The 25,858-nt window shown below is 43.6% G+C and overlaps 1 protein-coding gene across 13 annotated transcripts in view; it reads right to left on the bottom strand.

The window, feature by feature from the left end:
* The window catches only part of dmd (dystrophin), a 1,591,310-nt gene that overhangs the window by 821,708 nt on the left and 743,744 nt on the right, over positions 1 to 25,858 (bottom strand). For all 13 annotated transcript variants that reach the window (XM_067992781.1, XM_067992785.1, XM_067992782.1 and 10 more), the window contains 2 exons: positions 24,514 to 24,663; positions 17,291 to 17,452 (listed from right to left, as the gene is read on the bottom strand). In XM_067992781.1, the coding sequence (XP_067848882.1) occupies positions 17,291 to 17,452; positions 24,514 to 24,663 (312 nt within the window). The remainder of the gene's footprint in view (positions 1 to 17,290; positions 17,453 to 24,513; positions 24,664 to 25,858) is intronic.

The following is a 25,858-nucleotide window of genomic DNA, read 5'->3' as shown; positions in this document are numbered from 1 at the left end:
GCCATTCAATAAGATCATGGCTGATTTGATCCTAACCTCAAATCTAAATTCATGTCCAATTTCCTGCCCGCTCCCCGTAACCCCTAATTCCCTTTACCAGCAGTTGAGAGGGTACCCTGAAATGCCACACAGGGCATTGCACCAAGCCCACCTCATGCACTGGTACATCCACCTTGCCAGTGATCAAATGGAGGTCAGGTCCTGCGTTGCTCTGTCACTTGCTCACAGACTCTGTTTTGCACCTCCACATTCACTTCATATTTACCTGGCACTTCTCCTCTACCACCACCCCCCCACCCCAAGTCTTGGCAAAGGCTGATAAGTATCTAAAATCCATCTTGGAGCTTTATCAAGGTACTCAAGCAGCCTTTAAGTGTAAACACTCCTTTAAATTTGAGCTGGTAGGCAGAAGTTGTGCCCTCACCCATTAGCCTAACTGCTGGTACAAGACCAAAGCTGCACTGAGAGCTTACGCCAATTATTCAAATTGGTTTATCTCGCAAAATTAAGCACAATTAGCTCACTATGCTGCCGGCCAGCCATCGCCAGCAGAGATTTTGCTGGTATTACAAAATTGAGTTTTTAAGACCTGATTTTTCCAAAGTTCAATCAGTGGTGCGGAGATTTGTTGGTGACGTGCACATCAAAAAATTGGGCCTCAGACCTCTCACCTAAATTCTGTCACACCTAATTTTCCGAGCTGCAATTTGGGTGAGAAGAGGAGACTGCGCTTTCCACCAAGTGTGAGCCTCATTAAAGTGTGATTTTCATTCAAATTAGATCCCACAGCAAATTACTGACTTCAAGCATACATCACCCATACGTAAAGGGCTTATCAGACCTTATTACCCGTGGCCTGGCCTGTCCAAATAGACTTTTTAGAGATAGTTAATGTTGCCCACTTGTTACAAAGAGCATTTTCTTGTGTTTTCCATTAAATGTTGCTGGATTTTACTCCATACAAAGTGGTGAGGATGGAAATTCCTTGCGGGGGGGAGGGGTTTCAAATCTGGATGACTCAGATAAGGTAAATTCATGTGGTGCAAATAAATGCCGGTGCAACAGCACCTAAGCTGTTTTATCATTATCCAGGGATCCACATCAATAGACTCTGCCACACCAACCTGGGCATGTAATTGGAGACCTGTACTTGTTGCCGGTGACTCCACAAGAGCTGTTGCCAAACTGCTGCAAGGCAACCTCTGGATAACATCTGGAATAGGGACAACTCTTTCTGAAGAAGAGAAGGTTAACACAGCACAAAGTTTTCATGGTGCCAAACCAATCCATATCACCTTAGGTGATATCTACAATATCAGGCAGACTGCAGTGTGCTCCTGTATCAAACAAGTGGCAAATTGTATGTTTACTTGGGGCAACACCTTCATTAATTTTCCTTTGGATCAGAGGGATAAGCTGGACATGGAAGTGTAGATGGCACTCATGAGAGCATCAGGGCTCTTCGTATCAATTACATGGCCTACATAAACAGAAAGGGTTTGCACTCAATTATAGGTATAGTTATATCTGACTACAGACACATCATTATACACAGCAGTAGCAGTTATCCAGGAAGCAGCCACAATTCCTTCATTCTCCAGCAGTCTAAAGTGCCTGCATTATTTGAGGGAAAACTAACAAACACATTGGACAGCTCTTAGAAGAACAGGGCTAAACTCTGCTCACCACACTAACATTAGTTTACCATTCCTCACCTTCCATCTCCATCTTCAAGAAAACAAAGCCATGCAGCTTTGGTACAATGAAAGAGTAGATGCAAAAGGCAATGGTTATGCACAATATTTGAAAGGTTAACGTGCAGAGGGTGTGGCAGTTCCTAACTTAGCTTTGCACCAAGGTTGATGAGCCCACAACAAATGTGTACAAAACTGAGTACAGTTACTTATACCATCCTCACAGTACCAGCAAACATTGTCTTCCTTTGTAGCCAGGTAGGATGGATCTGAGTAACTGCATTGACGTTATTGGTGACTCCCCCCCATCCCCCCCACCTCACAGCTGGCTCCTATGCTTCTACCCAAAATACAGCCAATCTCCTTTGATGCACCTCTTGCTGCTTTACCTCCTAACCTTCAGCATCAACAATAGCAGTATTGCTCACATGTCTCCACAGTACCATTTGAAACAATTAGTCAACTTTTCTGTCACTAGCACAACATCCCGTCTAATGGTGAATGACAGCCCTTTAAGAGTCACTGCACGATGGATTTTCTGCCCCCCTTCCCCCAATCAAGTACGTTGTGGGTCAAACTCTCTGGGCAAGATTTTCAAGCCTATTCAAATTAGATGGAGGGACTCTGATTGGGAAATTTAACAGACCCACCCTGAGCTGATGACAAAGGCAAGCCTATACCAGCTCAACACCATTTTACTCATTTGTAGAAAATTAGCCTTTAGCTGGAGGGCTATTTGAAAACATTGGAGTGAACAAAGGTACTTTTTGAGCTGCTGTCAGCCTGATAAGAGTGCAGGCAACTTATTTATCTTTTCTTTTCTTCTCTACTTATGCAACCATTTCTGTTCCTTTCCCCTGCTCCTCCAAAGGATAGAAATCCCCTTTCCACAGTTTCCTTGCCTCTATTGTATAATACAGTAGCTACCAAGAGTCAAGATCAGTATTCTGCACAGTGTGAAATTTTATGTGGCAGCTTCGCAAAGGGCTGATACAATTCATCACATTAAAGTGTTGAGCAGGTGGATGAAGAGAGGCTATCTCAGTGACAGTGAATAACCAATGTTCTTTCATAAATGCCAACGACCCATGATTCATTGGCACCTCAAGCAACACTGAGTTATGATGCTCTTTCCCACAAAAGCAAAAGGAAACCTAGAATTAGTGAGACCTGGAAAATATACAACAGGCAACAGTGGTATATGATATTTACCTAAAAGTGCGTGCTGTCCCTCACACTTGGTACTGTCAGCGTGAGTGACGTACAAGATCAGCATGTCACAAACTGGTGGGCTTTTCCATACACCGCATGATCAGACTCTTGTTTAAAAAGTGGCCCAGAATTTGCTGTGAGGCTAATGGCGCTCACCGTTATTGATGCGCAAATCATACAGCAACTTCAGGCGAGGGCAGATGCACAGGAATCCACAAGTTGCTGTCCGAGATGCCCCGCTCCACCGTTAGCTTCGAGAAAAGGGCTGTCTGTCTCACCATTGAAATGCATTCAACAGCATGAAGTTTCTGTATTTTTGCGGTAGATACAAACTAAACTCGTCACAGAAAGATAAGTCAAGGCATTTCAAGTCAAAGTACCTTTTAATGACATGGTACATGTTAATTACTGCCAGTCAACCTTCCTGACACTGAAAATTAACTATTACATATGTGGAGTCTCATTCCTTCAGGTTTTAATTGTTGTTGGCAATTTAAAAAAATATATATTTTTAATTTTTTCTTTGTCTCTTTTTTTCTCTCTCTCTTAATCCAATCTTCTTTCCCTCCCTTTATTTCTCTTTCTGTACCTGATTTGATATTGAATTCACCCACTCTGATTTATACTTCCTTCTCAGTCCTTGCACTGTTAATTTAACAATCCTTCAATCTGATTGGTGAAGGAGATACACAGTTGCTTGCCCTGTTCACTCAGATCCCAGATGCCCTGTAGAGGGCGCCGCACTGGTTCCATCTCGCACTTCCAGCAACTGGCAGCGAAAATATCATCGAGATTAAACGGGCAAGGGCAAGTCTAACTAATGGCGGGTGCCATTTATTGCCCCGTTAAAACAAATTCTGGGCCTTAAATTCTCGGGATATAGAGCATCACTGGCAAAGCCGGCATTTATAGTCCATCCCTAGTTGCTGTGAGAAGGTGGTGGTGTGCCTTCTAAGATTGATACAACTGAGTAGCTTGCTAGGGTACTTCACAGGAAAGTTAAGAGTCAACCGCCTTGGTGTACATAGGAACATAGGAACAGGAGTAGGCCATTCAGCCCCTCGTGCCTGCTCTGCCATTTGATAAGATCATGGCTGATCTGTGATCTAGCTCCATATACCTGCCTTTGGCCCATATCCCTTAATACCTTTGGTTGCCAAAAAGCTATCTATCTCACATTTAACTTTAGCAGTTGAGCTAGTATCAATTGCTGTTTGCGGAAGAGAGTTCCAAACTTCTACAACGCTTTGTGTGTAGAAATGTTTTCTAATCTCACTCCTGAAAGGTCTGGCTCTAATTTTTAGACTGTGCCCCCTACTCCTAGAATTCCCAACCAGCGGAAATAGTTTCTCTCTATCCACCCTATCTGTTCCCCTTAATATCTTATAAACTTCGATCAGATCACCCCTTAACCTTCTAAACTCCAGAGAATACAAACCCAATTTGTGTAATCTCTCCTCGTAACTTAACCCTTGAAGTCCGGGTATCATTCTAGTAAACCTATGCTGCACTCCCTCCAAGGTCAATATGTCCTTCTGAAGGTGCGGTGCCCAGAACTGCTCACAGTACTCCAGGTGCGGTCTAACCAGGGTTTTGTATAGCTGCAGCATAACTTCTGCCCCCTTGTACTCTAGTCCTCTAAATATAAAGGCCAGCATTCCATCAGCCATCTTGATTATTTTCTGCATCTGTTCATGACACTTCAATGATCTATGTACCTGAACCCCTAAGTCCCTTTGGACATCCACAGTTTTTAACTTTTTACCATTTAGAAAGTACCCTGTTCTATCCTTTTTTGATCCAAAGTGGATGACCTCACATTTGTCTACATTGAATTCTATTTTTCACAATTTTGCCCATTCACCTAATCTATCAATATCCCTTTGTAATTTTATGTTTCCATCTACACTGCTTACAATGCCACCAATCTCTGTGTCATCGGCAAACTTAGATATGAGACTTTCTATGCCTTCGTCTAAGTGCAGGACTGGAGTCACACATAGGTATCACCAGGTAAGGACGGCAGGCTTCCTTCCTTAAATTTTCTAAATTGAATTCAAATTCTCCAACTGCCACGGTGGGATTTGAACTCACATTATGTGGTTTATTAGTCCCAGGCTCTGGATTACGAATCCTGTAACATAACCACGACACTAACATACCCAGTGTAAAATGCAATATATTTCAACAGACTGCAAAATGCAATATATTTCAGAACCCAGCAAATTATAATTTCCATTTTCAGAATTTTGTTAATGTTTATTGATATTTTTGATAAATTTTGAATGTTTATCCCGATAAAAAAATGCCAGGACTGGAGAATGGATTCCCCCTCCGCCTACCATCAGCATCAAGCATTCACTGGCCATTTCTATTATGCCTTGATATAGAGTAAAGCTCCCTCCACTGTGCTCCAACACTGCATTCCTTCTGACCCAGTGTGCACTTCTTCATTTCCTACAGCATTCCTGAATGACTGCACCAATTTAGTGTCAATTTGATCTGACCAACAGCCAATTTTGCTCATGGACTACATTTACTGGGAACCAGCTTGCAATTCCACTAACTGATTTCAGATAGGACCTTTAGAAAGAGCACAGAGAGGATGTGTTCATCCCAATCTGGAATGCATTTGAACTCAGGCTGAGAAGGATTCTTTTGGTAAGATACCAAAGGATAATAATGTAGGACATCACCAGAGTTGAAAGGAGTAAAAGGAGTAAAAGATGCCAGATGGGATATAATGATTATGTGCCACCAAGCTTGGGTATTAAAAATTTGCAGATTGTAGGATGAAGAAAATCTGAGGGAGGTTAGAGTCCCACAGTTTTGCATTCCTGAAAAGTAATTTCTTGGAGTAGGAGACTGTGCAATGAGTCTCAATTTCTATACACTGGGAAGGTAATAAGCAGGAGATGTATGGAGGATGGTGTATTTAGAGCTTAGAAAAAACAAGAGGAGAAAGTTCAGATTAGTACTGACCGTAGGAGTTTTAATAATAGTGAATGACACGAAAGGTTGGGGAACAGAGAGGGAAAGGTTTCTTGCATTCTGTCTAAAAGTGCAAAAGGGGTGCAAGAGGACCATCCTAAGATATGAGAATAAACATCCAGTTTTAGATTGACAAGGTTTAGCGTCAGTTAAAAGTTGCAGAGGGAAAATAAAGTGCTTGGCACAGAAAAGAAACCAAGATTCTTGAAATGAAAGAACACAGACCCAATGTACCATGCTGTCTACTTTCAATGATGATTTTACATTATTTGTTCATATTAGTTAATCTCCCATGATGGTTTTTAATTGGCTCAAATTTCCAGTGCACTAAAAACCAACAAACCAATCAGCCCTTTGCAGTGCACAGGCATCTCGAACCCTTTCTCATATACTATGAACACGTCAGATTCTTTCCCATGTCCCACAAGAATGTAAGATACATGCCAAATTTAACTAGATCAATAAATGAAAAGAAAATTATGAATCCTCACCTCTCAACTTATATTCAGTCTATGGCCAGAGCAAAAAAAATGTATATTTTGATAAGTAACCCAAGAAAAACAGCTCTATGATATGGCTTTGTAGTTGTCACTTAGGTGCTCTTTGTTCGAGTCTCATGGCTACTCGAGGCCAATGAGCAGTGGCTGCCATATACCAAAGACAGATGGGGAGGGGAAAATTGGATAAGGCCTATTATCAGGCGCGAGTAGCGCGATCTGCTATTGAATGAGAATGAGGAAGCCCGAAATGGGGCGTGCTCAGCGCACGTCATTGGCAGCTTGCACCTCTTAAAGGTGCAGGTACACATTTTAAATGGGACATGCACAGTCCACTGGAAGGAGGGAAAGATGGCCGGAAGGATGGCAGGACCGGCGCGAGAGCGGGCTCTATGCTTCTCCAATGATGCACTGGAGGCCCTGGTGGAGGGGGTGGACGAAAGGAGGGCCAACATGTACCCGCAGGGTGGCAGGAGACCCTCCAGACTCCAGCTCCGCAGGCATTGGGAGGCTGTGGCCCAGGAAGTGAACCCCAGGAGCATTGCACCATGCATGTAGGTGCAGTGCCAAAAGAAGTTCAATGCTTTGACACGAGTGGTCAAGGTGAGTGAATGTAAGTGTCAAGTGGCAAATCCTACCAACTGCACCACTGCTCCACGCATCACACTCCCTGCCACCCACCCACCAACAAACACTGCCCATCCTTACGCAATGCTGCACTCAGCTTGCTGCATCTTACCCGCACATAGTAACACACTTGCAGGCCACACAACCACCACTCACAGGTGACACATACAGCTATTCAACCATGACAGGCACATCAGCCAGACACCTGGCAGGATACTCACTAACACACTGCCCCCTGTCTTGCAGGAGAAGACGGTGCATAACAGCCTGCAGCAGGAGACACCTGAGGGTGGACGGGCACGCCGACACATCCTCACCCCCACTGGAGGAGACTTTGCTTTGGGTCACTGGGTGGGCCGTCGCTGCAGCCGTGACCACATGCCACGCTGGAGGTCCCGATGAAGGGGGTTCTCTGCACATCTAATGCTCCTTCTCGTTTCCTACATCTCCCTCCTCCCATAATCTTTTCTGACTCACGTGTTGCAAATGCTGTCGGCACACACGTTTTATTTGCTCCCCTCCCCGTTCCACAACTCAACCCGTTTCCCTTTTTCATTGCGGATACCCAACAACACGTGGCGGCACCCGAGGAGGAGGGAGACACTGAAAGCACACTGTCACTCGATCTGACACTCGCATCCACCAGCTCAGAGACTGACACTGCGCGTCCTGTAGAGGTTAGGTTAGAGGAGGGATTGGCACGTGGTGAGACACCGAGCACAAGTGTGCAGGAGCTGGGGCGGTGGGAACGGATACCACACGTGCCAGCTTGCCGGAGGGCGAGGTCGCTCATTAGTTCTGCTGCAGGGGAGTCGGATGAGGTCTTCGATGGGCCGGGCTACAGAAGACGGCTATTGGGCAGACACTATCAAATACTTGGGGCACTGGGAAGCCTGCCAGAAAGCCTGTGCACAATGACAAAGGGCATGGAGGATTCCAGCTCCAACTTGACACAGGGCTTTGCGCAGAGCTTGGAGCCCATCCTTTCCAACATGGAACGAGTGGTCAACTCAATTAGCACAATTGTGGTATCCATCATGATGCTGCACCTGATGGCCGATGTCACGACTTCCATTGCATCACAAACCAACGCGATCAAAGGTCTGCAAGCTACCGTTGCAGCTCAGACTGCTGCAATGGAAGCTCAGACTGCTGCAATGGAAGCTCAGACTGCTGCAATGGAAGCTCAGACTGCTGCAATGGAAGCTCAGACTGCTGCAATGGAAGCTCAGACTGCTGCAATGGAAGCTCAGGCTGCTGCAATGGAAGCTCAGACTGCTGCAATGGAAGCTCAGACTGCTGCAATGGAAGCTCAGACTGCTGCAATGGAAGCTCAGGCTGCTGCAATGGAAGCTCAGACTGCTGCAATGGAAGCTCAGACTGCTGCTATCGTGGCTCTGGGGACCACTGCGGAACAGAGCTTCCAGGGCGTCACAGCACTCCAGCAATCCGTTCTTGAGCTAATCACCGAGATTGCTGAGACGCCGCCCCGGAAGAGTGGCAGTGGCGCCATGGCAGTCCTCTGCTGTCCTCTCTCAGGACGACGGCATTCCTGCTCCCACCCTTGCCACTCCGCCAGTGCCCCTGTTGTTGCCTATCAGCCAGCAAGGCCAGACTGCTGCAGCCCATGCCGGTGCAGGTTGAAGCTGGGCCCTCCTGGCCCAGAGCTACTCAAGGTCGTCCTCCAAGGCCACCTGCACTCTCCTCAATTGAAGGTCAGCAGCCTTCCACCACCCATGCCCCAGCCACTGAGGATGAACCTTGTAGGAGCACCAAGATAGGTAAAGGCACACAAATAACAGGCACTGAGGGAATGCACAAGGGTGAATAGTTCTGTTCTGTTTCCATAATTTTATTTGTTAATTGATAAATGTGACTTTGAATTTGCATTTTGTGATGATCTTTATTTGTGCGATGAGCTGAGGGGGAAATCAACGCGTGATCAGATGTAGGACGATTTGATGGGTATGTGGGAGCGGACAGGTGGAGAGTGTAGGACTGTTGGTGAGTTGGGGGATGTAGTTGACATTATTGATAGCAGGCACGGATCAGACGAGCACGCAGAGCCCTTATAGACAAGGCGTGTGTTCCCTGTTGCCGTCTTGTGTCTTCCTCCACTAGCTCCTCCCCCTCCTCCTCTGCCTCTTCCACCTCTGTCTCAGAGTCTTCTCCAATCATCGGTGGCAAGGGCTGGTCCTTCATGAAGGCGAGGTTGTGCAGCATGCAGCGAACCACCATGAATCTTCCCACCTGCTCAGCGGAGTACTGGAGGGCTCCTCCAGAACGGTCCAGGCAGCGGAAGCGTTGTTTCAGGATGCCATGGTGTGCTCCACGATGTTGCGTGTGGCGACATGGCTCTCATTGTAGGCCTGCTGTGCACTTGTGTGTGGGTTTTCAGACCGAAGTCATGAGCCACGGCACGAGGGGCTAGCCCTTGTCATCCAGTAGCCAGCTTTTGACTTGCCCAGCTGGGTGAAAGATAGCTGGCACATTGGACTGCCGCATAATGAAGGCATTGTGACTGCTCCCAGGGTAGCGGGCCTCGACCTCCATGATTCAATGAGTGTGGTCGCACACCAGCTGCACGTTCAGGGAGTGGAAGCCCTCTCGGTTGACAAAGACGGCCGAGTTGATATGCGAGGCATGCAAGGCAATGTGCGTGCAGTCAATGGCACTCTGCATCGTGGGGAAACCAGCAATGCGAACGAACCCCCGTGCTCACTCATTCTGCTTGTCTCTGTCAAGAGGGAAGGTAATGAACCTGTTCTGCAGTTGTGACCTCCCTTATGCAGCAGTGCACTGCATACTGCGAGATGTTGCACATGTCGCCAGCAGAGGCCTGACATGATCCTGAGCCATCGAAGTTTAGTGCTACGGTGACCTTCACAGCCACAGGCAATGCTATCCTTGCCCTGCTCCGAGGCTGCAGTTGTGGCCGCACCAGTTGACAGATCTCAGTGACGGCTTCCTTGGTGAATCTCAGGCGTCGGATGCAATCCTCCTCGCTCACGTAGAGGTAAGAGAATTAGTCACGGAAAGCCCTCATTGGACATGGCCTCTTGCTCAGTGCCCTGCGCCGCCTCCTCCTCCTCTTCCCTCTCCTCGCAGCTTGACTTGCTGTGCATTGCCCCTCTGCACGCTCCCAGTCGTGCTCAATGCCTAGCGGGAGCCCTAGCAGGCCACTCATGGTTGCCAGGAATGTTGTTCAACCACTGTTGTAACTTTCCGAACCATAAGGCAGTACCTGCCAAACCAAACCACTCTCAAATGTACTGTAGCAACTCTCAGTAAGTATAGGGAGCATCAAAAAACACATCCTATTCCACCAGCAGCCAGAAGGAATAATCCAGCAGCTAACCTGCAACACCTGCATGGTCCCTTTAAATAGCACTGGTGGGGCATCCTCCAGGCACTCTAAGATATGTTCAGGTGTGCGTGGTTAAGACTGTGCATTGAGTTCAACGTTAAGGTCCAAAATGATGTCCATCACTTTAAATCAAAGTTGTACACTGATTGGATGCATTTTCTCTCTACATGCTGCCGGCGAACGGCATTTGCGCATGTGCTAATACCTATACCAAGATGGCGCCCGGCGCACGTCAAGCTGGAAACGTGCGTGCGGAGCCAAGACGCCATCTTGGCACTTCAGGAGGCCGCCTGGTACTGGAACAACGGGCGCTAAACGGCCCAATTTCTTGCCCATGTATTTTTTGTCCACAGACCAATCATAGGAGCAGCTACCACAAAAATAGTCACATGGTTACTAGGGTCTAAACATAAAACCCCTGAATCCTCTGTGGGCCTTTATGGGTATTTGTCCAGAGACCTATCAATTAAACAGAACAACCAGGCCATTCAAATGGTCAGTTATAACCAATTAGAATGCTAGAAAACAACACAACTAGAAAGGTCATGTGATCACTATTGGTCAATGAGATTGCTTTAAAAAAAGTGCCCATTTGATAGATAAATATGAGAGCAGATATTTATTTATAATTTGAGTCATTATGATGACATGCTCTGGTAATCTTCAGACGACAAAGGCTCAGCAAGATTTTAGTGATCTAGCAGGTCACATGATGAGTGAGTTAATTCAGGTTCTTCATGTTTGAGGCACACTTTTATAATAATATGATTTTAACGCACAGCACAAGCCCAGCATTGTATGGGCTGCCAGTATTAAACTGTAATGCATTTTTCCTTGTTGATGTCATCATTAGGTAATATGAGTGGAAATAGTGCATGATGTTGCTGTTTTGGTATTAAGTCTCTTTACTTTGTGTGTGGATGTTGGGTGAGGAAAATATTGGGCTAAGCTGTGATGTCCCCCTGCCTTCCCATAGCCAAAAAGGCTGCCAACACTCATTGTCAACATTCACACATGATCAGTGGTCACTTGACAAGGTTTCAGAGCGCTGCTGTCAGTTTGTTAATTGTGGTGAAAATTATAAAAGTAATCTTTTCAGATGCATTTACAACTTCACTCCAATATCTTCCTCCACTAGGTCAGCACCTTCAGGGCAGGAGGGGAGAAAATTGAGGGCAATTAAAAAAAGACATTGGGGCTGATTTTAACTTGGCCAAATCAGCGTTAACGAATGGCCTCCAAATGGGGTGGGTAGACTTACTGCCCAATTAACACCGACGCTCTGACCAGCACCATTTTTAAAGGGGCCTACAGCTGGGCGGCAGAAATGCCACCTGTTTCACGTGGTAGATCCTTTTAATATGCAAATTGGGGTCCTATTATGTACATAGGATGCCGCTTGCTATTTTGGGAGACAACTGGGTGGAGCACACACGCTTCTTTCAGTTTTACTGGCGGTACAGGTAAAGAGAACCAAAAAAAGCTAAGTTTAAAATTATTTTTGTGGAGCAAGGCAGAGCATAAGTATTGCTCCAGGCCCCACAGAAATAATCAAGGTCTCTGCCACCTCGGCCCTCACCCTTGCCGATCGCGACATCCTCCACCCCCACCCTCTCAAAGGCTTACCTTTCTGAAGGCATGGGTGGGCACAGCTAGCGTAATTTGATGGTTGGTCACCCAAGAGTTAAAATCTAACCCACTGTTACTGACCTCCAGCAAATAAGTGATACGTAGCACGATATAGTATTTCAGGGACTCGATTGCATAATCTGTGAGTAAGAAATCAGGACTTTGTTAAACCAGTTGGAGTTACTAATAGCATAAAAATAATAATGTAGAATGTAAATTTTCTTAATTGCTGTTTTAATTTAAAAATAATGCAATTATGTAAAAATTATATTGGACTGCAGAGTAATCTGTGGGATGATATCAAAGTTCTTCTGCACGCAAAGAGTAATAATGCACTTCCAGATAGAGTACTGGAGGCAAGCGCCCTGGAATCACTTAAGAAACAATTTGATGCTGCAAAGGGCAGGGGACAATACAGGGTATTATCTGTACGGATAAATTAAGATTTGTTGAATGGCCTCCCTCATCCATAATCACCTTATGATCAGGTTTGATAACCCTTTGCAGTTATTATAGAAGTTGCTTCATTTCAGGGTGTGGTGCTTTGTGATGACAATCTCCTGAAGTTGCAATGATGAGAAAGGAAACTGCAGTACGAGAGATCTGATGGAAGAGGTAGCTGAGAGAGGTTTTCCAAGCAGACCTGGGACATGCGAGAAAGGTGGGTACTGAGATTTATGGATTTACTGTTGGTGTGACTTTTTGCAAAATGAGGGGTCATGCTATGAGGTCATTATTTGAGGTGCTGAATGATTATGGAGGGGGAGGGGAAACGGTAGCTTATGAAATGATGGGCACAAACTGATTGTCACAAGCTTCACCTTCACTCCAGCTCTTCAGTCACTTCCCAGCATTCGCTTGAAACAACCACAGGGTGGTGTGCAAAGCACATTCTATTTAGTACTTACCACAAAAATACCAATAAGTACATGATAGGGACATAGGAACAGGAGTAGGCCATTTAGCCCCTCGAGCCTGTTCCGCCAGTCAATGAGATCATGGCTGATCTCTATCTTAACTCCATCCACCTGCCTCGGCTCCATGTCCCTTGATATCCTTGGCTAGCAAAAATCTATCTATCTCAGATTTAAAATTATTAATTGAACTGGCATCTACTGCTTTTTGTGGGAGAGAGTTACACACTTCTACCACCCTTTGCATGAAGAAGTGTTTCCTAACTTCTCTCCTGAATTGCCTGGCTTTGATTTTAAGGTTATGTCCCCTTGTCAGAGACTCCCCCACCAATGGAAAAAGTTGCTCTCTATCCACTCTATCAATTCCTTTCAAGATCCTAAAAACCTCAATCAAATCACCCCTTAAGCTTCTATATTCCAGGGAATACAAGCCCAGTTTATGTAATCTCTCTTCTTGGTGTCCTGGTAACATTCTGGTGAATCTGGGCTGCACTCCTTTCAAGGCTAATACATCCTTTTCTAAGCTGCAGTGCCCACACTGTACACAGTACTCCAGATGTGGTCTAACCAGGGCTTTTTATAGCTGTAGCAAAACTTCCTCCCCTATATATTCTTGCCCACTAGTTATAAAGGCTAACATTCCATTAGCCTTTTTGATTATTTTTTGTCACTGACCATTACATTTTAGTGATCTGTGTACATGGACCCTAAATCTCTTTGGACCTCCACTGTTCCTAGCTTTTCAGCATTTAAAAAATATTCAGGTCTACCTCATTATACGTGCACAGAATCTCAGCGCACAAGCATTTTTCCTAGTGTATTATAACAATTGCTTTCCGAACAATTTTATATCATCGTACCATAGTAGGTACAGCGCAGGAGGAGGCCATACGGCCCATCCTGCCTTTGTCAGCTCTTTGTCCGTAGCCCTGTAAATTTTTTCCCTTCAAATATTTATCCAATTCCCTTTTCAAAGTTACTATTGAATCTGCTTCCACCACCCTTTCAGACAGGGCATTCCAGATCATTATAACTCGCTGCGTAAAAAAAATGCTCCCTCATGTTGCCTCTGGTTCTTTTGCCGATCACCTTAAATCTGTGTCCCCTGATTACTGACCCTTCTGCCACTGGAAACAGTTTCTCCTTACTTACTCTATCAAAACCGTTCATGATTTTGCAGAGGTAATATTGCTCCATTAATTAGCAAATATTTGTAGGTGCTGTTCTCACAAATTTTAATCGATGTTTGATTATTTTAAATAGTAATGCATGCACGTCATTTTATTTTTACAAAGAACACAATGATCTAAAATTCATGGGAAATTATGTTTTGAAATATTGCATTATTTCTGCACATTGTGCAAATGAGCAGAGGGTAAGTCACCCCCACCTCCATGCTCTGTAAGCCATCTATCAAAACAGATGAAGTACAGGACAAGCTTTCTTGGTTTACTTAAAGAAATTAACATTTAGAAAATATCAAAAGTTTTGGAAAAATTCTTCAGAGAATAATTATATTTACCGTATAAATCCTAAATCGAGCAGACGCTGTTAGATGCCCTGCCACCAGCAAATTAAGACACAATATATTTTTTCCGAATTCCCCATTACGGAACAGATTGATTGAACATAATAGATTCAACAGTACACGGTATCACAGAACACGTTTAGGCTTTTTCTAAAAAATGTAAAATACATTTTGAAGAGTCTTGGTGTTTTTTTTAAACCATTTTTTTCTCCAGAAACCTTGAATTTCTCCATTGACCATGTTGGCTCCTCTCTCAAAGTGGAATCATATTTCTAATTGTAGCCAATAACTGCTCTGTTTAGTCGCACATATTTCAGTCCTTTTTTGCTGCGTTTCCCAAACTAAACTTCCTCCAACATTCTTAACGCTGTATCCCATCTTCTACATGTGACTGTTTCCCAGGCAACCATTATTGTGTGCTCTCTATATATTCCACTGTCCTTCCATCCTCCATTTGCAATTTCAGGAGAAAGCATACTGGACAGGTGTATATGCACTGTAGGCCATTTAGTAGGACCTGCCCTTGTGATACTACTCTCTTATTCAGGCCAAAGCAATCGTTGTTGGATTTGTCCCATAAAATCTGCATGAAGAGTTTACTATTCCTTTAGGAAGCAGTCACAAAAGTTTGCAATGTCCTACCAGTATCAGGACGGGGATGGCTTTGTCAGTGGCTGTCACGGCAACTGCTACCTTGCATTTTTATGCTCCTGGGACTGCGAAGCAGCAGCAGGCGATAATGATGAAGTGCACAGTGACACCATGCAGGTCACAGACGACTTGTTTGCCCGGTCCAGTGAACTGATTCTCCATGGAAAACTGGCAGCAACATGAAGGATCCCTGCATTTTTACCATCTACATGGATTTTCCAAACTGCAGGCCATTATTGATGGCACAAAAATGGCTATACAGGTCCCACCGTTAATGCCACCTACTTCAGGAACACAAAAGGGAACTGTATTTCGTGAAGGTGCAGCTGACTATAGGTACAGTATTATGCACGGTAATGCACAATTCCCTGGTCAAATAATCATCAGCATTGACCAGGGCTAGCACTAAGACCCATGAAAAAAAGCAGCATTTCTCCACAGCTATCTTCCTCTTCCCCATCGTAATTGAAGTGTCAACAAAAACTTGCATTTTTTTAGTCCCTTTTAACGTGGGGAAATAGCAAGACACTTCGCAGAGTTGTAAGGAAATCATATGTCAAGCCAAAGGAGACGTGAAAGAGGCAAGTTTTAAGAAAGTTCTTAAAGAAGGAAAGAGGGGCGGTGAGGAATAGGAAGGCAATTCCAGAGAATGGGTCATTGGCAGCTGAAGACGTGACTGCCAATGGTGAGGTAAAGGAAGTGGGTATATACAATAGACTGCAGTCAGAGGAAATGAGAGTATGATGGAGGGTTGAACAGATGGAGGAAGTTACAGAGATAGGGAGGGACAAGGCCATGGACAGATTTAAACAAAAGGATGAGACTTTTACATTTGAGGCATTGTGAAACCGAGAGCCAATGTAGTTCAGTGAGGACGAGAGTAATGGGAGAGCATGGCTTGGTGTGGAATAGATTAGGGGCAGCAGAGTGTGGGATGACATGAAGTCTGTGGAGGGTGGAAGGCCAGTCAGAAAAGCTTGAAGGTGACAATATTATGAATGGGGGTTTCAGGCAGATGGGCTGAGTTAGAAACAGAGGCGGAGGTGGGGGGGATGTGGTTTCTGCGTTGGAGAGGAGAAGGCCGAAGACAATGGCTTTAGTGTTTCCAATGTCTAACTGAAGGAAATTGCAGCTTATCCAAGACTGGATGTCGGACAAGCAATCTGACAACGCAGAGGTAGTGGAGGGGTCAAGAGAGGGTGTGGAGATTTAGAGCTCGGTGTCACCAGCGTACACATTGAAGCTGACCCCATGTCTGCGGATGATTGCACCAAGGGGCAGCATTTAGATGAGGAAGAGGAGGGGGCCAAAGACAGATAAATGGGGGAGTCCATTGATAACATACAGGGCCAGAAAGAGAAGCCAATGCTGGAGATGCTCTGGCTATGATTCAACATGCAAGAGTGGAATCAAACAACGACAGTCCCACTGAGCTGGATAATGGAGGAAAAGCATTGCAGCAGGATGGTATGGTCGACTGTGTCGACGCCTTGGACTTGAGGATGTGAAGGTAGGGGTCATAAACTTAAACTTTATAGAGTTAACAGCTGCTGAGGGGAAAATAAGTGTTTGCCATGAAAGTGATTCAACCATCACGGTACTTGAGGAACAAAAATGGTGCGTCATGGTGGTATGCAATATGAAGGAAGTCGATGCATGTACAGTGGAAACATCAACAACAGAGTGGATGTGTCGGAGGAGCGGAGGAGGTCATTGATACAAAGAACAAAAAGAGTGGCGTGGAAACAGACCCTCTGGGAGCCCATGAATTGACGAGAAAAGAATGAAAAGATGAACCATGAACCACAGCACAGTTAAGTGATTTAAAAGGAAACTGGATAACCATGAATAAGCTGCTGCCAACAATCGGGGAAAGATAATTGAAATGCAATACCAGAATGATGTCTTATATGCAGCATAACTGGGAGAAGCCCTGTGCTTGTACAGTTTCTGTGACAGCACCGATTTTTTTGAAGGCCTTCTCCTTTGCATGAGAAGATTGAACAAAAGCAAAAAAGAATATCATGCTTTAAGTACTTGCATTTAGGAAATCCATCAAATACCCGGCTTAATTCCTTTCTTACTTTTAATTAGGAACAACATTTTCTCAGTTCTGAAAAGAAACGGAGAAGTTCGTCTAATTTGCAAATTAACTTGAAGTAAATAGCCCTCTGACATACCTGAGCTTCTTGAGGGACTTGGCCTGCATCAATTCTGTCAGCAATATATGACGTTAGCTGTTTGTCAATCAATGCGAGAGATTCTTGGATTAAACGAAGGGTTTTGTCTGTCTCCTGTGCTGATTGAATGCTCTGCTCAAGGACTTTCTGTCTTCTTACAGCCTGGAAGGGTCAGGAAAAAACAAGTCATTAACACTCTCTGCTTCATCTCTTGCATCAGCAGAACTCCAAGATCTTTTGTGAATAACAATAAGCAGTAACTTATTGAAGTAGGAGAAGTTTCTTGGTTGTTTTCTGTTCATTTCCATTCCACAATGTTCTGTAAAAAAGGCTAGTACATATATATATATATAAAAAAAACGGAATAATCGGGATGATTTTCCAAGTGAAGAAAAAAGTGAAGAACTGGTGCGAATCCCACTTGAATGGTAAAATGCTAACAACACTCAAATGTTCTCAGTCATCTTATTTGCATAATTAATCTCAGATCCAGGTCACGCGTAAAGAGCACACTAATGGCATTGAAGGAAAAATAGCATGTGAGTGAAAATTAAAGGGGTGTGTCACAATGGGAGAATAAATATTCAAAAGGCATCTCACCCCATTAGTTTCCCCACATCACAACAGTGACTACATTTCAAAAGTTCCTCATTGGCTGTGAAGCACTTTGGCACGTCCTGGTGAGATGAAAGGCGCTATATACGTGCAAGTTCTTTCTTAGCAGTTTTTTCCCAGTGCTAAGAGATTAAGAAGTGACAGCAAAATATGAAGGGAAATGAAGATCACAGTGCAGACTGAGGCCAGAGTTGACCAATGCTGTCATGGGTTGTGTCAGCTCCATGGTGCAACTTAGCAGCAGGTGTCCTTACGCCGATGGTGCAGGTCTGCATCGAACTCTGCTGACTCAGACTTAGTGAAGACAGTTCCCCAAAGCTTTGCCAAATATGTGTAACAATACCTGCAAATATGGTTGGTAGCTTGTTAGCAGATGTGGCCAATAAGGTTTTGAAATTCAACACTATGCTGGGCTGTTTCTGAAGAACCATCCAGCAAAATGGATAGTCAGGCCCATCCTTAGATGCCCCGAGAAGTTGATGGTCCTTCTCCTTGAACTGCTGCAGTCCTTGTGGTGATGGTGCTCCCACAATAGTGTTGGCTAAGGAATCCCAGGATTTTGACCCAGTGACTATGAAGGAGGGGCGACATATGTTCAAGTCAAGATGGCCTGGGACTTAAAGGTGATGATGTTCCTATGATATTGCTGCTCTTGTTCTTCTCATTGGTAGAGATCGAAAGGATGGGAAGTGCTGTTAAAGTAACTTTTAGGGAGTTGCTGTAGTGCATCAATTAGATACTGCAGCTACAGTGTGCCGTTAATGGAGGGGCTGGATATTGAATTAAGTGACAGGGTGCTATCAAGAAAACTGCTCTGTTTTGAAGGTATCAATTTTACAACACCAAGTTATAGTCCAGCAATTTTATTTTAAATTCACAAGCTTTCGGAGGCTTCCTCCTTCCTCAGGTGAACGTTGTTGTCTTTCACCTGAGGAAGGAGGAAGCCTCCGAAAGCTTGTGAATTTAAAATAAAATTGCTGGACTATAACTTGGTGTTGTAAAATTGTTTACAATTGTCAACCCCAGTCCATCACCGGCATCTCCACATCTTGAAGGTATCAAGCTTTGAATGTTCGATCACATTTCTGATTTGAACCTTGTAGATGGTGGCAAGGTATTGAGCTACTCATCAAGTACCCAGCCTCTACCAGCTCTGATTGATTGGGATGAATAGTAATTGGCCAGGTTAGATTTATCCTGTGTTTTGTCAGCGATCTTCCACATTGTTGGGTAAATTCCAGTATCATAGCTGTACTGGAACAGCTTTGATAGGGGAGTGGTTAGCTTTGCTGTGCAGATCTTTAGCAGTATAGGTGGAATAAATCTAACCTGGCCAACTATTACCCTATCATGCTCTTCCCAATCATCAGAAGAGTGATAGTAATCATCCACAATGACATCAAATGACATCTGCTCGCCAATAGCTTCCTCGCTGTTGCTCAGTTTGGGTTCTGTCAGAACCACTCGGTACCAGATTTAATCGCAGCTTTGATCCAGACACGGAGCTTCTTCTGCCCGCCCCTGACCCAGTGGAAACGCGCATCGTGCGCAAATGAGATGTAAACCAGGGTCTCCACCTCCGTTCCTCTTGCTAATGCCCTGAAAACTAGCAAAGGGGTATTGGAATGAGGAAACTTAGCACTAATATCTCCCAGATGCTGATAATTGCTGGTCAGCACAGAAACATTTTCCTTAAAAATCCAGAATGCCATTCCTGTAAGGTGCTGATCGAAGGTCTCCAGCCTTGACTTGATTAGGTCGACCAGATCAACTTCACAATTGTTCACAGAACAAAGTTACATCTAGCACACATAGAGGAAAGCAGATCTGCCTTATAGAACTTTACAGACCTGAGAATTATTAGCCAAATTGCGAACCATTCCATAATTTCACTACAAAAATGAAATTTCAGTATCATAGATAGAAACAAAACAAATTAAATAGACTTTCTTTTAAATTTTTTACCAGGAGAAAGAATGAGAATCCTGGTTTGATATTCTATCAAAAGAGCTTAAGGGATGAAGGCTCTCAATATATTCAAGCAAAATTGATTTTGTGTGCTACAGGATTATCAGTTCTTGTGCACGAAGCAATTTCTCACACATTCATTCCCTCGCCTTCCACAATTTTCTTTTTCTGCACTAAGTTCACTAACTCTGCTTTGATTCTAAACACGTAGGTTCCCGATAACTGACTAATGATCTACTGAATATTTAATTTTATTGCATAGTAACAAATCTGTCAAATCTGCTGTGAAATGAAGAGAACGGTCCGAGAATATCTTCAATTTAACCCAGAGCTTATTTAAGTAAAACATCAAGTAGACAGCACAAAGATAATGGGGTAGATTTTCATCTTCACAGCCTGGGCGGTAATCTGGCAGAGTGGATCGTCCACCCTCTATAGAATCCGCTTCATTGAAATCAATGGAATGAAAATCAGATGGGTTCTATAAAGTGTAGGTGACCTGCTCCACCAGATTAACACCCAGGTGGTGAAAATGAAAATCTACCCCAATGTGATATCGAAAAAATTCACAAGTTAAAAGAAAAAGACAGTGGTTATCTTTCTTGGGACACAGGAACCTATTTTCCTCTGCAAGTAAAGTAAAATTCTTACCGTAAACTTTCATTATAAACTGTTAAAAACAACTAACTTTACAGAGGCAGGAAAATATAGCCCATAATTTTTCTAAAAAGAGTAGTCCAATTCAAGGATCAGCAAAGACCTTAAATGGGAAAGTGTTCTACTGAATCAAATCCCCAATAATGTAAACATTACAGAGGGTGATATCGATACACTCACCTCTCACTTATCTCTCAGTAACCTGTTGCTTTGTTGTCTCGTGCTTTAAAACCTCTGATTCAAGGCAAACTGGAGGTAAACATCTTGTACTTCAACTTCCCCTTGTAGGACACCATATTCTGCTCCAGTGACATCATGAACATGAAGAGAGCGCACTCCCTAATCATGATATCACTGGAGTGGAACTTCAACAGATCGCAGAAAGGGAGATTCTATACTGACTGACTGCTCCAGACTGCCTCTAACCAATAATTTAAAAGAGGTAAAAGGGGACAAATGAAAAACAACAGTGAGTGTGCAGACCCCTCAGACAATTTACTAGAATATAATGCCCACTTAAGATTCGGCTTGGGGCTAATAATGTGTTGTGACATCGTGGTCAAAATTAAGTCATGTTGTGTGCCTTGTTGCTTTTCGTTCCAATTAAATCAAACTGCAACAAGATTGCTCATGATTGGCTGAAAAAAATAATAACCATTTTTGCTTTCTGCCAACCAAATTTTAAGTTCGTCAGTGCAGTAAGAAAATGTTAAGGAAATAGGTTTGCAGGATTATAACTAATAGAATGTTTTTATAATAAAAAAAACTTACACAGTATTCTAAATATTTGCTAAATGTGGAACAGCATATTGCGTACCGATACACAAATTGCTAAGATAATTTAATTTAGCTCACATGGAAATATGATTAGTGAAAGTCCAGGAGAGCATAATCAGTTGATTTATAGATTGTGTGACAGCCTTTGTCTGTTCTCATATAGGGCATGCCTGCTATTGCAATATGCTGTTAAAGCTTCTGTGCTTAGTATCTTCAAATCAAAAGTCACATCACATCGCCTATGTGTGTAAATTTCAGATTAGCGCATCCTTTCTGTGTAGATCATCGTACCCGTATTAAAAAAGGCTTTGGTCTCTAGAAAGTAAATACTGTTCTTAAAAGGAATGGCCAAAAAGAGTATGGGAACTGGTCCTGAGATAAAGGGTGTTCCTTTCCCTTCACTCCCTCATGCTTGGAGTGGCTGATCCTCCAAGATTGGGGTAACAACACAATGGGAGTCATTTTCAACTTTGGCACAGATGGAAAACTGGCGGTAACGGATCGGCTGCCCGATTTTCTTTTCGATTGACTTTAATGGGCAGGGTATATAATGGACAGCTGATCTGCTACCGCCAGTTTTCTACCTCCGCCAAAGTTGAAAATGATCCCCAAGATTGCAGCAGAGTAGAAAGAGAGCTTCACTCTACAGTGGAACCATGCTACACCTGGCTTGGGAGTTCATGATGCCAATAGTGAGTGGTAAAAATGGAGAAATATTCCATCCCACAGAACTTACTTCACCCCAAATTGAAAGAATTGCAATGAAGTATATAAATTTTAAACGGGGAAACAAAATGAATATCCTTTGTCGCTCCACATTCAAATGCCAAAAAATTACAAATGCAATAAAATGGGCATATGTTCAAAGGAAGATCAAACTTCACCATGAAGGAAATAATCTCAAAAACAAATTCAAGTGTTTAAACTGCAAAAAAACATAGTCCTTGAAAAGACAAAGGGTTAAAAAACCTGCACACTAGTCCTAAATGAGGGGTCTACAGAATCAATGTTCATTTTTAAAGGCTGCTGTAAATGAGTAGTCAGAACATTCTACAGAGTCAGTACCCTCCTGTTGGACAACTTCTTCTGCATGCATCATTAATCCAAGTGGTTATGGGGATAAAGTCAAGCATTATAAGACAATTCACATGAAAGATAGAATAAAATGGAGAAAGATGCATGGTCTTACTGGTTAGCAGCAACTTGAAATTCAAATTGTCTACTGGGATCAAACAGGCAATTCATAACTTAGTTAAAAATACTGGAAGTAATTAACAACAAAATATAATTAAAAAGGCTATAAATCTAGGAACTAGGTAACTCAGGGCATTAGAAAAAATGTCCATTTATCTGTGAAACCTGGATTTAAATTTAGCTCAAATAGATGAGATGGAGGCTGTTGTTGAAGATAAAACAAGTGAAAACCTTCTGGCCCAATATCAAAATAGCACAAAATGTTTCTGAAAATTCTCAACTGGCCCCAAAGAAAAATAAATCAAAGAGACATCACTAAACTGGATATAGTTTTACTGTTGCCAGGGTGACTTAGGAATTGAGAATAGGTCAAGGACAATGACAACAAAAACTGTAAGGTAGGTTGGCACTGTAAAGAACTGAGGGAGCGCTAACTGTGGCTGCTTGTGATAAGATTACTGGACTCCTCCTATTCAGTGGGTTCCACTTTGGATTCCACCATCACAATTATCACTCAAACTTTGCCTTATCCATGCTAACCCTTGATTGGGTTACTTATTAAAGGGAGCGCTTCACTTACACTGGATTGTTACACATCAGATAGAAGAAAGACCTTCCAAATTTCCACCCCCACCTTCCAAGAGTCTATCTAAAGGACTAATCAAGACTGTTAGATGGACTCCTGAGAGGCTTGGTAGCTAATCAAGTGAATCTTTGAAGGCAGGAGAATTCTGTGACATACAGACAATAGGGGAGCCCCAACATCACACGTAAAGCAGACTGAGCAAATCCTGTCCATATTCAATGCCTTACAATCCCCCCTCCACCCTTTCCTCTCCCGACTTAATCTAGTCCTTCAGCCAATGAATGACCTGAACCCTATCAATACTTACTGCTGACCAACTGTACAGATCAGTATAATATTTGCACCTTGTATAAGGGTTATTAGAAATGCATCAAAGGAAATAATGTGAATAGGTGGGCCAGATGCACCAAGGTGTTCTCTTGCCTGAAACTGTTACTATGTTACTGCAAATAATTTGCAATCCATATTGTACTGATGCCCAAGAAAGTGCGGAAATGTAGCACAATTCATAAAAAAATTTGGCATAAAAAGACCAAGGGGGGAATTGTAACCCCCCCCCCGCCACGGTTAAATTGGTAAAAATGGGAAACGTGACCCCAACCCGCCATGAACGTGCCTACTTCCGGTTTAACCGTGGCGGATTTGGTGGACGGCCGAGTAAACTGCTCTTGAGAGGCGAGTCAGTCATTATAATATGTTAATGAGGCTGCGTTCCTCAGATTTTGGCAGCTGTTTGAATTTGACAGTGGCGTGCTGGGTTTCCCAGGGCTTGGGAAACCCAGCAGCTCAAGGGAGGCTAAAACCAGATCCAGCAGGTAAGTGCTTTTCCAGCACTGCTTGTGGGCCAGGAGGAGCAGGAGTGCTTCCCCTCCGGCCCCCAAGCAAACCTTATGCTGCGATCTGCCTCCCTCCCAGCAATCTTCAGACCCACCCCCACGACTCCCCTCCCACCATGATCCAGCGACTCTTTCCCAGCAATGTCTTCCCCCCCACGATCTCTCCTCCCCAGAGATGTCTCCTCCTTGTTGCTGCGTTCCGAGCCACCCACATCGACCCGATCTTCTTCCGGTTGCCGGGGACCATTCCCAGCGGTCCCCAGCTGCGGTCTTGTACAGCAGGCTTTCCTGCCCGGCAGTGGCCAGCCTCTCAATCTGACCAGCTGACGGGCGGAAAATGGAGTGAAAAATTCTAATGCAGTCCTGCCATTAAATTCGGCAGGACCTCCGCCTTCCTGGTATTTCCGGGTTTCTCGGCCGCTGACCCGCTCCCCACTCCCTCCCTGCCTCCCCTTAAATATCGGGGCTCAAGTCTTTCAGATAGGTTTGTTTTACTTGATCCTGGCTCAGTGCCATGAAGCCCTTTCAAAAACACCTTTCACCTAAGGATTAATAAGTCACTTGAACATACAACAGTGTAGCCGCCTCACCTGTTGTAACAGCTCCTCCCAACGAGTATTGAATGTCTCCAGCTTTTCATTGATCAGCTCATCCAGGATCTCACCATCAGTCAGTGTCTGCGCCAACTCACGGATTTGATTTCGATTATCATCTGGATGACGCATGACACTTTCCAGGGACTGAAACAAATCCAGAACATAAGAATTAAATGACAAAAAAGTACAGCTTTAATCAGGTAGGTTGTGTTTTTACATAAATATATATAATATAGATTAGAATGTGATACAAGGCTGTAACACACCAATGAATTCAGATGACATCAAAACAGTTTATCAACTTCCGACCATTTAATAAGAGTGGAGATAAGCCCATAGCCAAGATAAGCTTGTAAATATTTTGATTAGAAAAACATTTCAAATGGACGATAGGCTCAGTGAAGTGGCACTGTACCACATAATTCATGCTCCAGTGAGATCAGGTCCGACTTCACAGCAATATAAAAGGAAATAGAATACCTTGCACATGTGTGTATGTGTACTGACCTATTCACACACAAACAAGGACTCAAACATACCTTAATTTTGCAATTTTAAAAAAAATTGGACAGCCACGTGTTACAGGTTACCCTCCAACGCCTACACCTTAAGTCTCTGAACGTGTCAGTTCTATTTCCTAGTGTGAGAAAAATTCTTACTCTGGTCCCTGGCAACTGTTTCTAAATCAGTGTTCTATTTGAAGCAGTGCTATCCTTTGTTGGCAATAAGTGATGTATTCTCAGTTCATTTTAGATACATAAATCTTTTAGCTATCATGCAAAGTTTAACTACTAATTGCCAGTAACCTTGGGCCATGAGCAATTAATACAGCAGCACATTTTATTGAATACCATTATTTTGTATATTGTTGCTTGCACCAACTACTTTCAAATTGATGAATATAACTGCAGAGATCAGCATTACCGTGCTGCCTAATGCATCTGTCAAAGTACTGTTTTTGACATCAACAAGACATATTGCTGTTGGGAATATTTTACGATTGGTACAGATACAAATGTCCCAAATAATTGTCAAGAGAACAAAGGCTTTGTAATAACAGTTTGTGGACAAGTGGTCCAGTAAAGAATGGTTGCATTTCATTTTGTTCTCCCCAATGGTAGTGGTTAGGTTGCATTCCCATTATATTTGGAAACCACAAAGTTTAATAGCTACTTTTCGGAGGGAGTTTCTGATTGTAAGTTTCAGTTGTGGAAGAAAGAGACAGAGAGACCATACTGTTGCAAGGGGGGAAAGGCAGTGTTGGGTCATGTGAGTAAGAGAGGGTTCTCATTTCCACTGAACATTACCCCTCCCAGGATATCTCTGCTCCCAAAACAAT

This window comes from Heptranchias perlo, chromosome 11, assembly GCF_035084215.1.
Source record: "Heptranchias perlo isolate sHepPer1 chromosome 11, sHepPer1.hap1, whole genome shotgun sequence".
Classification (NCBI taxonomy): Eukaryota; Metazoa; Chordata; class Chondrichthyes; order Hexanchiformes; family Hexanchidae; genus Heptranchias; species Heptranchias perlo.
This window is presented reverse-complemented; position numbering and strand designations above follow the sequence as displayed.